Genomic DNA, 13,655 nt, shown 5'->3' with positions numbered 1-13,655 from the left:
GGGCAGACTGGGACTGTGCTGAGTGAGCAGTGCCCAGGGCACCACGAGGGATGCCATACGAGCAGTAGTGCCTGCTCACCAGGAACCAGGTCAGCTTCCTACAGAGCTGCCTTATGAGGAGCATAGCCACCAAGAAGATCTGGATTGTCAGACTCAGCTCACATCCAGTGTGATACCACATGGACAAGTGTCTACAGCTAGCCGGTAAAGAGGTACATGGGAGTCCCTACAATATCCTGATTTGGAGAGGAGCTAAGGCTATGGAAAGGCTGAAAGTCCCAACAGGACCAAGGTCTTTGTGTCTATGGCTATGGCTGTTGTCTCTGCCAGTGAGACCTACGAGGAGAGAGCACCAGGGCCTCATTGCCTCCTTGCCCCTACCCATGAACCAGGAAGGAGTTGTACCATTCTCCTGAACTTGGCAATGCACATCCCCATCTCCTACTGCCCCAGGAAGAGCCCTGAGCAAGGTGTAAAGGGAAAGGTTCTCTCTCCCAGAGGCAGGGTGTCAAGGTTTGGCCCTTGTGTTTGGTGAAACGCATCCACTTTGTCTACACCTCAGTGTCACCTTCACACTGTCTTTGTCTCCTTGTCCTCACTGCCTCCAATGTTCTACTCTAACGAGCTCCAAGGGGGAGCTGTGTCAGTGCTGGCCATCAGGGGTACACTCCAGGAAATATACATCTGACATGGACTTCTGAAGAGATGTCTTCAATTGTCTCTTAGTACTTGAGGTCTGTGGGCTCATCATCAAAGCCCCCAGAGGAGTAATTACAATGCCTTGGGTTGCTGAGCTGGGCCGGGCTCCTGGGACAGAGAGAGCTCCTGGCAAGAGGCCCTGGTGCAGAGAGACAGCTCTGCCCAAGAGCAGCTCCTCTGCAAAGTGCAGCAGGGCTGGGGGCTCTGACCACAGCTGGCACAAGGAGAGGAGAGAAGGAGAGAGGGCTTGGAGGCAGTTGGGAGAGGGAGGATGCTGAGCGCTGACCGCAGGAGAAATCTGCACAGCCCTTGACGAGGTAAGTGTCTGGCTGCAAGGCCATGCAGCTGCAGGTCCTGGAAGGGTCTCCTGCTGGGTCTTGTTTCTGGGAGGGCAGTGGGCAATGCAGTAGGCTTTGAGAGTCCTGCTGGATTGCACTGAGAGGTGAGGACGTCTGGCAGAAGCCTCTTGGAGTGCCCTAAGCCAGATGCCCCCAGTCAGCCCAGAACACCCTGCCGTGGCTGCCCATGCCAGGCTCTCTGTCAGCTACTCCGTAGCTCCTGCAGCCATGGAGGTGCCCCTTGGCAGGGTCCTGTTGGTGGCAGGGTGCTGCAGGGCAGCGCTGAGCACAGCCGCATGGGATGGGGTCTGTGAGCATGGACAGGGGGAAAGAAGAGGTGGTCACAGATCAGAAGTTCCCGGCAGGAACAGCTGCAGGCAGCAGAGAGAGGGGCAGGCGGCCAGAAGGAGCTGTTGCTAGAAACGCTGTGGAAGGGGGGATTCGGGCACCTCGTGGCCATGCCCTGCAGTGCAGATGCCTTCTCCTTGAGCAGTCCCTCCCTGGCTTCCTCTCCCCCTGCATCCCATGGGCTGTGGGGCAGGCATGGCCAGCAGAGCAGGCAGAGCTCAGACGAGGAGAAGCTCTCAAGCTCCTTCTGGCTTGCTGTGGCTCTCCTCAATTAGCAGCCATCTAATTTTTTTATTTTTTTTTTTTTTTTCCTCAGGGAAACACCAGAGTGGGATGGTCCTGTAGCTCAGAGGAATGACAAAAGTGACAGAGCTGCACTGGTCAGTCTTCACCAAGGCACGGTCCCTTTGCCTCCTGGCACCCACAGGATTTCTCTGGGAGTGCACAGGTAATGTAAGGGAGTTCAAGCATCCAACACCTGTCATAAGCATTAGAAGTGTTATTGAAAGCTAAATTAAAAAAAAAAAAAAAAAAGTGGGGGGGGGGGGCAAAAAAAAAAAAAAATAAAATACCTGCAGCTCTGCTCTGCATTGGGTTGTTGACAACAACACTGAAAAGCTCATGGATGTGCCAAGTGGACAGCACTTGAGTTTCTCCCATCTTCCTGCTTCCATCCTGCAGCACAGCAGGAAGGACTCCTCTGGAGCCCACAGCAGCCCCTGCTCCCAGTGCCACTATCAGCCAGCACCAGCTGGAGCTCAAGCAAGAAAGCTGCAGAAAGGTTCTCCTGCAAACAAATGCTCGGGCTGGGGGTGCTCTAAGGCTTGTAATAAGTCTCCCTCAGAGAAGTGTGTACTAACTTGTTCTACCTTATCCTCTTCAACAGACAGCTGTGTTTAATGTCAGCAAATGCCCAACGTCAGCACCGTGAGTGAGTTCCTCCTGCTGGCATTCGCAGACAAGCAGGAGCAGAAGCTCCTGCACTTTGGGCTCTTCTTGGACATCTACCTGGCTGCCCTCCTGGGCAACGGACTCATCCTCACCGCTGTAGCCTGCGACCACCGCCTCCACACCCCCATGTACTTCTTCCTCCTCAACCTCGTCCGCCTCGACCTGGGCTGCATCTTCACCACTGTCCCCAAAGCAACAGCCAATGCCCTCTAGGACACCAGGGCCATCTCCTATCAAGGCTGTGTTGCACAAGTCCCTTTCATAGTCTTCTTTTTTGATGCAGAGTATTCCCTTCTCACTGTCATGGCCTACGACCGCTACGTTGCCATCTGCAAGCCCCTGCATTATGGGAGCCTCCTGGGCAGCAGAGCTTGTGCCCAGATGGCAGCAGCTGCCTGGGGCAGTGGCTTTCTCAATGCTGTCCTGCACATGGCCAACACATTTTCCCTGCCCCTCTGCCACGGCAATGCTGTGGACCAGTTCTTCTGTGAAATCCCCCAGATCCTCAAGCTCTCCTGCTCAGATGCCTACCTCAGGGAAGTTGGGGCACTTGTCTTTACTCTTTCTTTAGTATTTCTTTGTTTTGTTTACATTGTGGTGTCCTATATGCTGATCTTTAGAGCGGTGATGAGGATGCCTTCTGAGCATGGCCAGCACAAAGCCTTTTCCACGTGCCTCTCTCACCTGGCTGTTGTCTCTATGACTGTCAGCACTGGTTTGTTTGCCTACCTGAAGCCTCCTTCCGTCTCTTCCCCATCCCTAGACCTGGCGGTGGCATTTTTGTACGTAGTGATGCCTCCAGCAGTGAATCCCGTAATCTACAGCATGAGGAACCAGGAACTGAAAAATGCTCTCAGGAAATTACTTTCATACATACTTCTTAAGCATCATTAATATGCTCACCAGCCTAAAAATACTGAGCGAATATCTCACAAAATATTTTCTGATTTTTTTTTTTTTTTTTTATTTTATTTTTTAACGTGTGATAGTATTATTTTAATTTAAGGGAATTTCTTCTTATCCTCCTACATATTGATTTTTATTTTGACCCAGTCATCTACGGTACTTCAAGAACCAATCTTCCAGTGTAGATAAAGACAATAAAGAAGCCATTAGATATTCACAGCTCTCAGATCCCATCTCATTCTCCCAATGGAGAAGGGGCTCAAGGCCAAAAGCACTGCTGTCACATTTAGGAATAGCTCAGCTGGCCATTGGGGCTGCCCATCACTACTCAGTGGGGCAATCTGGAGCTTCATGGACTGGAATCTGGAGCTGCTCTGTGCCTGGGCCAGGCCTCTTGTGCTGGCCCTGTGGGACACAGATACTCTGTGCTAGGGATCTCCCAGGCAAGAGACCAGGGCTCCTGCAGCTTCATGGACCTCCATCGCCTGAGCCATGGCTGGCCCCAGCCTGGGGACTGCTGGGGAGGCCCAGAGCCGCTTTTGTCCCAGCAGCTGAGGTGCCTTGCGAGGGGCTGGGGCTGTGGTGGCCATGCCCAGAGCCCTGCAGCAGCCTGCAGTGGGCACTGCCCTGGGGCCAGCCCAGCCTGGGCTGCTGGGCTGGGCTGGGCATTGCCCAGCAAAGGGCAACAGCAGCGTCAGGGAGTGGTGGCAGCATGCAGGGGAGGGCTCCCAGCAGGGCTTGGTGCTGCAGAGCCAGGACTGCGTGAAGGGAGCCCAGAGCTGGAGGGGCAGGGGAGAGGAGGCTGCTCTGGGCCCTTGCTGGCCTGGTCAAAGCAGAAAGGGGGCCCAGGGCATTTGCCCCCTCACCGCAGCCTGCCAGGACCTGCAACGCACTCATGGAGCATCCAGGGCCAGCCAGCCCCTGCATGGGGATCTGCTGCCTGCCTTGCCCCGGCCCTCTCCAGCGCCCTCCTTGCTGCTCTCTGATGCACGCCAGCACCTCCCCATGTGTGCCAGCCAGCACATCTGCTGAGGGCCAGTGCGGTTGCTTCTGGGGCAGGGAGCTCAGCATGGCCCTTGCAGCCCCCTGCCCTGGGCCTGCCTCTCCCCTTGGCCTCAGCCCCGGCCCTGGCCTTGTCTCTGCTGGCAGGAGCGCTCTTGGCATGCGCTTCCTGGCCTCCCCTCACCAGCGCACAGTTGCTGCCCACTCAGGCTGCTGGCACAAATTTGTCCTCACCAGCAGCACCACCCCTTGGGCTGCTTCTCCTGGTGTTGCCCACACCACTGTCTTGACTCCTTGTCTCTGCTGGGCCCCACCTTCCACACCCAGATGTGCCCCTTGGCTGTCATCGCCTTCTCCCCTGCCACATGGGGTGACAGTGCCATAGTGGGACATGTTTCCAGTGGGCCGTCTACCAGACACAGTAATGAATACTATGAGCAGGACTAGAGGGGTCTTGCTTCCAGCCAGGGGGATGCAGGGAGGAAAGGGACAATTGGGTTTACTGGACTGTGTACATTTAATGGCCTGGCACATGAAACCCACAAATGTATCAGGCTCTACTGGACACCGGTGCACAGTGTACCCTAACGACATCAAGACTTAAAGAGGTAGAACCCACCTATATTTCTGGAGTGACAGGGGGATCCCAAGAGTTAACTGTCTTGGAGGCTGAAGTGAGTCTAACTGGGGAGGAATGGCAAAAACACCCCATTGGGACTGGCCTGGAGGCTATGTTCATCCTCGGAATAGACTGCTTCAGGAGAGTGTAAGGAATGTTTCAGCAATTCGTGTCAATAGAGGGCTTGAAGGGTAAACCTTGAGTTTCTGATATCTGGGGGGGGGGTTCAGAATAACTGCTAACTATTTTGACTATTGTATGGGACACTACACTAGTCTCTGTATCTGGCCAAGAGATTAAGGAGAAGGGGAAAGCTGAAGGACAACTGAAAGAGAAAGCTTGCATGGGACTCTGCACAAGTCTCTGACATCCGGCCAAGATGGACAAAGGAGAAGGAAAAGAAAAAAGCCTGTGAGGAAGACTATGAGCCTTCAGCATGAGAGACCCCCCAGAGGGACCACTGGAGACTGATACTCATGTGCCAGTGGGAGGGTTCGGATTCTGGGAACTAATTATAGTAACCCTGCCTTTACTAGAAGTAGTAATGAATATGTATTAGCCTAGGAGCATAAAAACCAGCTGCTTGATGTAACTGGTGTGCATCTTGGTGGAGCAGAGACTCCTGGCGCACCCAGTGCTGTTTGCTTACCTCTATTAGCTTAAAAATTTGTAAACTTTGATTGTAATTCTATTTGGGACATAGTCATTTATTACAAGAGGGTACTTCAAAGTTCCAGAGGGCACCACTGGTGGGGCTTTGGCATCACTGCCTTGGAGACTGGGGACAGTAAACAGTTGTCTACCTTGCTTGGCCTTCCACAGAATCCTTCTGTTGTGGGTTTGCTGAGGGTTGAAGAACAGCAGGTGCCAATGGCTACCATGGCGGCACACCTGAGACAGCATCATATCACAGAATCACAGAATCACAGAATTTCTAGGTTGGAAGAGACCTCAAGATCATCGAGTCCAACCTCTGACCTAACACTAACAGTCCCCACTAAACCATAACCCTAAGGTCTACATCTAAACGTCTTTTAAAGACCTCCAGGGATGGTGACTCCACCACTTCCCTGGGCAGCCTGTTCCAATGTCTAACAACCCTTTCGGTAAAGAAGTTCTTCCTAAGATCCAACCTAAAACTCCCCTGGTGCAACTTAAGCCCATTCCCCCTCATCCTGTCACCAGGCACGTGGGAGAACAGACCAATCCCCACCTCTCTACAGCCTCCTTTAAGGTATCTGTAGAGAGCAATAAGGTCATCCCTGAGCCTCCTTTTCTCCAGGCTGAACAAGCCCAGCTCCCTCAGCTGCTCCTCGTAGGACTTGTTCTCCAGGCCCCTCACCAGCTTCGTCGCCCTTCTCTGCACCCACTCAAGCACCTCGATGTCCTTCTTGTAGTGAGGGGCCCAAAACTGAACAGAGTACTCGAGGTGCAGCCTCACCAGAGCCGAGTACAGGGGGACGATCACCTCCCTAGCCCTGCTGGTCACACTGTTTCTTATGCAAGCCAGGATGCTGTTGGCCTTCTTGGCCACCTGAGCACACTGCTGGCTCATATTCAGCCGACTATCAACCATCACTCCCAGGTCCTTCTCCGCCAGGCAGCTCTCCAACCACTCCTCTCCCAGCCTGTAGCTCTGCTTGGGGTTATTGCATCCCAGGTGGAGGACCCAGCACCTGGCCTTGTTGAACTTCATGCAGTTGACCTCAGCCCATCGGTGCAGCCTATCCAGATCCTCCTGCAGAGCCTTCCTACCCTTGAGCAGATCGACACACGCACCTAGCTTGGTGTCATCTGCAAACTTACTGAGGGTGCACTCAATGCCCTCATCCAGATCATTGATGAAGATATTAAAGAGGACCGGCCCCAGCACCGAGCCCTGGGGAACGCCACTAGTGACTGGCCTCCAACTGGACTTGGCTCCATTTACCACGACTCTTTGGGCCTGGCTATCCAGCCAGTTTCTAACCCAACGAAGTGTGTGCCAGTCCAAGCCAAGAGCAGCCAGTTTCTTGAGGAGAGTGCTGTGGGAAATGGTGTCAAAAGCCTTGCTGAAGTCAAGGTAGACCACATCCACAGCCTTGCCCTCGTCCACCCAGTGCATCACTTTGTCATAGAAGGAGATCAGGTTCGTCAAGCAGGATCTGCCTTTCATAAACCCATGCTGACTGGGCCTGATCGCCTGCTTGCCCTGCAAGTGCTGCGTGATGAATCTCAAGAGAATCTTCTCCATGAGCTTTCCTGGCACTGAGGTCAAACTGACAGGCCTGTAGTTTCCCGGGTCTGCCCTCCGGCCCTTCTTGTAGATGGGCATCACGTTTGCTAGCCACCAGTCAACTGGGACCTCCCCCGATAGCCAGGACTATTGATAAATGATGGTAAGCGGCTTGGCCAGCTCCTCTGCCAGTTCTTTCAGTACCCTTGGGTGGATCCCATCTGGTTCCATCGACTTGTGCACATCCAAGTGCCGTAGCAGGTCACCAACCAGTTCTTCATGGATAGTGAGGGCCACATCCTGCTCCCCATCCCCTTCCACCAGCTCAGGGTACTGGGTATCCAGAGAACAACCGGTATTGCCGCTAAAGACTGAGGCAAAGAAGGCATTGAGCACCTCCGCCTTTTCCTTATCTCTTGTCACTAAGTTTTCCCCCGCATCCAGTAAAGGATGGAGATTCTCCTTAGTCCTCCTTTTTGTGTTGATGTATTTATAAAAACATTTTTTGTTATCTTTAACGGCAGTAGCCAGATTGAGCTCCAGATGAGCTTTGGCCTTTCTAATTTTGTCCCTGCACAGCCTCGCAACATCCTTATAGTCCTCCCTAGTGGCCTGCCCACTTTTCCAAAGATTATAAACCCTCTTTTTTCTCCTAAGCTCAAGCCACAATTCTCTGTTGAGCCAGGCTGGTCTTCTTCCCCGCCAGCTCGTCTTTGGGCACGTGGGGACAGACCGTTCCTGCGCCATTAAGATTTCCATCTTGAAGAGCGCCCAGCCTTCCTGGACTCCTCTGCCCTTCAGAACTGCCTCCCAAGGGACTCTACCAACCAGTGTCCTCAGCAGCACAAAGTCAGCCCTCCGGAAGTCCAATACAGTGGTTTTACTGGTCCCCTTCCTGGCCTTGCCAAGAATAGAGAACTCCACCATTTCGTGGTCACTCTGCCCAAGACAGCTCCCGACAATCACATCCTCCACCAGTCCTTCTCTGTTTGTGAAGAGAAGGTCTAGCGGGGCACCACCCCTGGTAGGTTCACTAACCAGCTGTGTCAGGAAGCTATCTTCCACGCTCTCCAGAAACCTCCTAGACTGCTTTCTCTGGGCTGTGTTGTGCTTTCAGGATATGTCAGGGAAGTTGAAGTCCCCCATGAGAACAAGCGCTGAAGATTTTGCAACTTCTGTCAGCTGCCTGTAGAACTCCTCATCCGTCTCCTCATCCTGGTTTGGCGATCTATAACAGACCCCAACCAGGATGCTAGCCTTGTTGTCCCTGCTGATCCTAACCCAAAGGGACTCGACCTTGTCATTCCCAGCCTCGAGTTCTACAACATCGAAAGACTCTCTAATATAGAGAGCCACACCACCACCCCTTCTGTGCTGCCTGTCCCTTCTAAAGAGCTTATAGCCAGTCATTGCAGCACTCCAGTCATGAGACTGGTCCCACCACGTCTCCATGATGGCAACCAAGTCGTAGCCTGCCTGCCGCACGATGGCTTCCAGCTCCTCCTGTCATGCTAACCTCCAGCTCCTCCTTACCATGCTAACCAGGACTCCCTGATTGCCATCCATGAGCTAGTTCATTGACTGGAGAGCCAAGGTGTAGTTGTAGAACTTAGTAGCATGGTTTAGTGATGGACTTGTCAGTACTGAGGCAAAGTTGCATGACCTGGGTTACACATCCTTGAGCAGTGTAAGGCAAAATGCAATTCTTTTTGCCTTTTGCATCTATAGCACAGGAAGCATGACTTTGCCCTACTCTATTGACTGGGCAGGTCTTTTCACATTACTCAGTTTATGTTTCTGTGACTGGAAGGGGACAATTTCCCAAAAGAGGCCTAGCTCGTGGGTACAACTACAGCCACTTGAAGAAATATTTTCTTTACTTTTCTTCCAGAGTTTTCCACAGAAGACCCATGAGAGACCATGGATGTCCAGGTGTTTACTAATATTCAAGCAGAATTTCTCAGATTCCAATGGTTATTTCAATTATTTTATTTTATTTTATTTTATTTTATTTTATTTTATTTTATTTTATTTTATTTTTATTTATTTTAATATATTTTATTATTTATTTTGTTCCCAAAGAACACCTGACTTTTCTTAGAAAGGGTTTCATGTGCTGGGCTGGGCTGCAGTTACAGGGACAAAGACCACTGCTGGCAGTGGAGGTGTAAGACCTCCAGACTCTCCTTTTCCTCCTGATAGAGGTCTCCAAAGCAGTCACCCTGGATGAACAGCAATAGAAGAATGATGCTCAAAACTGAAATGCAGCAAAATTCAGCCTTTAAAAACAGAAAAAAATTATATTAGGTGCTTTTGGAAATCTTCCTTTTTAAATACACCATGCAAGTTCTGCAATTAGCTGCACAAGGCATGAAGGTTAGAAGAAAACTATGGAAGAGATGTTAGGAGTTTCTTCATTTTAATGAAGAAACATGCCAGCACCTTCTGCCTTCTCCTCTGCAGGCTGTCCTATGCTGTCCCACACTTTGCCCTATTTCCTGGAGTCTGCAGAACCCCCTTCTCAGTTCACCACCTTGCTCTCATCCCTTGATTTCACCCATGTATCGTCAACCCTCACCAGCTGTTCCCTGAAACACAAAGCCACGGTCTGATCAGAGGGTCACCTCTGACACCACGGCTCAGCCCTTTGAGGGACATTTCTTCTTCCTCATGGCCAATGCATAACTTCCAAGGTACACTCCCTGGAAGTCTTTCTCTCCTGCTCTTTCCTACTACTAATGGAAGCTCCGTCAGGATGGAACCATTCCTAAAAGGCATCCCAACCCATCAGGCTCCTTGCAGCCTGGCAGCCAACCAGGCACATGTCACCTCAGCAGCATCTTCCAAGCCATGGGCCTGCTGCTGGCCTTGCAGCTTCTTGGCTACACACAACCAAGCCTTGTGCCTCCTGCTGTCCAGTCATGGACTCAAGCAGAAGGGACAGGACGACCCATCTTGGGGCCTTCTTTCTGTCTGGGTCCTCCTGGGTATGGAGGAAGAGGGGATCCCATAGTCAGCATGCCAACCAGGTGCCTTCTGCTGGCCTAGCAGGGCCACTGGCACATGTCAGCTGGAAAGTACAGATCCCAGGGAGAAGGCAAGGCTGACCTGTCAGCTACAGACAGAAGTGACCTCACAGTCCCTTTCCATGACACGTTCCTGCTGCTGCCCTATCAAGTGCAGAGGCAGAAGTGACCTCACAGTCCCTGCCACAGTCACATTCCTCCTGCTGTGACAGGAGATCCTGAGGTAGAGCTGGCAGTGCTGCTGTGCAGAGCCAGGGACTGTGGTGCCCTGGGACCCCCGGGAATGCTGCTCGGGGGGGCAGCAGACCCAACTCCATGGGGATCTCTGCTGCTGAGCCCCTCTCCATCTGCCCTGATGGCTCAGCAGCATAGGACAGTGCTGGGCAGGACAATCGGGTGTCTCTAAGGGCACAAAGGGTAGGCAAGTGCTGCACCAGACCTTGCCCACAGCACTTCAAAATGCTTATCCTCAGTTACTCTGCAGTCTTATGGGCCTTTGCCTGATGACTCTTCACCACCACTTCTGGCATTGCAGAGCCCTGCTTTAGCCCATTGTCTCCTCAAATTCGCCTTTTCCTTTACCAAAACCTTTTTTGGATGATCACTCATTTTATGAGGTTCTAATCACTGCCCACTGAACACCTTGTTCCTGCAGATCTTCTGACTTCTCCTGGCAGCTCCAGATTCCTCTCCAGGCCTGCATCGGCCATCAGCCCCGCTACAGGGGGTGTAGTCCCATGCAGATGAATCCAGTTGTCTACTTTGGCAAGTGTCACCATAAAGAGAGCTCTTGGTGCAGTCCTTGATCCCTCACAGATCACCCTGGGATTTTCAGCCTGTGTTCTTTACTCCATGAAGAGGCCCAGAAAACAGAAGAGCAAGGAGGAACCCCTTCTCTCTATTCCAGACAGTAGCACTGGAAGAGGCATCCAGGCTTCTTGGTTTGCCCTGAACAGCCCCTTTTGTTACTGTTTGGTTTTTGTTTGGTGCTAGCAGGGAGGCCAGCTGTGACAGAGGACTGCACAGTGCCTGCTGCTGCCTGCTGGGACATGGATGCCACTGCAGAGACAACAGGACTGGCATCAAATTACATGAGATATAAAGTCTAACCCAAATACAAGAAACACAAGAGACCAATGTGGAAGCCAAAAGAAAGCAGCAGTGAAAAGGCCACATCCTGCTGCTGGCCATGGCTCCAGGGAAGCAGCAGCCCCGACCCGAAGGCAGCAGAGAGGCAGAACCCAGCGGGCAGTGAGGGGCAGCCCCGAGGGCCACCAGGGCTGCTCGTTCATGTGTCAGCTGGGCTCTTGTCCCTGAGCCCCTCCTGCGTGCCGGGGCTTGCTCCCCCAGCTCCAGAGGAGATGGGAAGACATGGCAGCTGAGACCAATGAATTTCTGCTGGATTCTTTATTGTCTTTATCTACACAGGAAGCCTGGTTCTATAGGTAAATCTTTAACAAGTAGAAGGCTAAGAATAATATTATTTATATCAGAAACAATAGTTAGTGAAAATAATAACACAGACAAATGTAAACTAAGAAAAAAAAATCTGAGAAAAATAGGTGTTTCTGATTATAGGATAATTGTTATAGGTGAAGAAGCTGAAGAACATGTATTGAAATGGCGTCCTCACTGCATCCCTTAGTTCCAGGTTCCTCATGCTGTAGATGAGGGGGTTCACAGCTGGAGGCACTGGTGATGGGAAGAGATTGCAGTTGAGACCAATGAATTTCTCCCAGTTTCTTTATTGTCTTTATTTAAACATGAATATCGATTGTAAAGGTATTTGAAATTATTGACTTATAATAATAATAATAATAATAAATTAAGAGACTTAGAATAACATTAAATCAAAGCCACAAGTTAGAGGAAATAATAATAAAGAAAATTACTTTCTAGAATTTGCATGGAGTCTTTTTTTCAGAAATCCTGTGTGTCCTGTTAGTATTATATGCACATTATTTCTGCTGAAGAAAGATGTATTCAAATAGTTTCCTTACTGCATGCTTGATCTCCTTGTTCCTCATGCTGTAAATGAGGGGGTTCACTGCTGGAGGCAACACTGAATATAGAACAGCCACCACCAGATCCAGGGATGGGGAAGAAATGGAGGGAGGCTTCAGGTAGGCAAATATGCCAGTGCTAAGAAACAGGGAGACCACAGCCAGGTGAGGGAGGCACGTGGAAAAGGCTTTGTGCTGGCCTGGCTCAGAGGGCATCCTCAGAACTGCCCTTAAAATCTGTACATAGGACATCACAATGAAAACAAAACAACCAAAAACTAAAGAAACACTAAAGACAAGTGCCCCAACTTCCCTGAGGTAGGCATCTGAGCAGGAGAGCTTGAGGATCTGGGGGATTTCACAGAAGAACTGGTCCACAGCATTGCCGTGGCAGAGGGGCAGGGAAAATGTGTTGGCCATGTGCAGGACAGCTTGGAGAGAGCCACTGCCCCAGGCAGCTGCTGCTATCTGGGCACAAGCTCTGCTGCCCAGGAGGCTCCCATAATGCAGGGGCTTGCAGATGGCAACGTAGCGGTCGTAGGCCATGACAGTGAGAAGGGAATACTCTGCATCAAAAAAGAAGACTATGAAAGGGACTTGTGCAACACAGCCTTGATAGGAGATGGTCCTGGTGTCCCAGAGGGCATTGGCCATGGCTTTGGGCAGAGTGGTGGAGATGCAGCCCAGGTCGAGGCGGACGAGGTTGAGGAGGAAGAAGTACATGGGGGTGTGGAGGCGGTGGTCGCAGGCTACAGCGGTGAGGATGAGTCCGTTGCCCAGGAGGGCAGCCAGGTAGATGCCCAGGAAAAGCGCGAAGTGCAGGAGCTTCTGCTCCCGCATGGCTGCAAATGGCAGCAGGAGGAACTCACTCACAGAGCTGCTGTTGGACATTTACAGGTTCTGCCAAGGAGTCCTGCTCAAGACAGAGGAAGACTATTTACCACAGAGTTATGTGAGAGGAATAATTTCCATTTCTCTTTTAAGCCTCCCTCTGCAAATATTCGTAGACCTTTGGCGGGTCTTTTTCATGCCATATTAGTGATGCTGCCTTAGGGCCTCCATGGGAGCAGGCAACTCTGCTCTGGACAATGCAGGAGTCAGTCCTGACCTACAGCAAGAGATGAAGAACATAGGTGGATTTATATTTTCTATATTATGTTCTAGCTGCCCCACCACACCTGAGGACTGTCTATAAGGCATAAATCCTGGGCACTTCTGTTGCATTCCAAGTGAAATCCTGTGAATCTTCAGAGGCAAAGGTACTGTCCCTTTAGTTCAGGTTGTACTTTCAGAGGGGACAGCCGATCTGTCTATAGAGGCTGGTCTCTTCTGCTGGCATGTGTATGAGCTGTAGGATAATTATGCTCACATGTTCACCTGAAAAGAAGCAGGACACTGCTGAATCCAGACTCAGAGTGCACATCTCCAGACACCTCACCCTGTCCCTGTATTTGCCATTCCCCAAGCACACCAAGGGTTCACTTCATGTGCATGTGAAACCCCATCCCCAGCCAGAATCACAGAATTGCAGGGGTTGGAAGGGACCTC

At 51.3% G+C, this 13,655-nt stretch overlaps 2 protein-coding genes across 2 annotated transcripts; one reads left to right on the top strand and one right to left on the bottom strand.

Annotated features, from left to right (window-relative positions):
- Window positions 1-2,538: 2,538 nt before the first annotated feature.
- LOC311428535 (olfactory receptor 14J1-like) lies at window positions 2,539-3,230 on the top strand (the record flags this gene model as incomplete). Its single annotated transcript, XM_084539940.1, has 2 exons — window positions 2,539-2,577; window positions 2,622-3,230. The coding sequence occupies 2 exons, from the start codon at window positions 2,539-2,541 to the stop codon at window positions 3,228-3,230; spliced, it is 648 nt and encodes a 215-aa protein (XP_084396066.1).
- Window positions 3,231-12,062: 8,832 nt separating this feature from the next.
- Window positions 12,063-12,947, bottom strand: LOC311428543 (olfactory receptor 14C36-like; the record flags this gene model as incomplete). Its single annotated transcript, XM_084539945.1, has 1 exon — window positions 12,063-12,947. One exon carries the CDS (start codon window positions 12,945-12,947, stop codon window positions 12,063-12,065), a length of 885 nt encoding a protein of 294 aa, XP_084396071.1.
- Between the last annotated feature and the right edge of the window lie 708 nt (window positions 12,948-13,655).

The sequence above is a fragment of the Aythya ferina genome (assembly GCF_964211825.1).
Source record: "Aythya ferina genome assembly, contig: HAP1_SCAFFOLD_91, whole genome shotgun sequence".
Lineage (NCBI taxonomy): Eukaryota > Metazoa > Chordata > Aves > Anseriformes > Anatidae > Aythya > Aythya ferina.
This window is presented reverse-complemented; position numbering and strand designations above follow the sequence as displayed.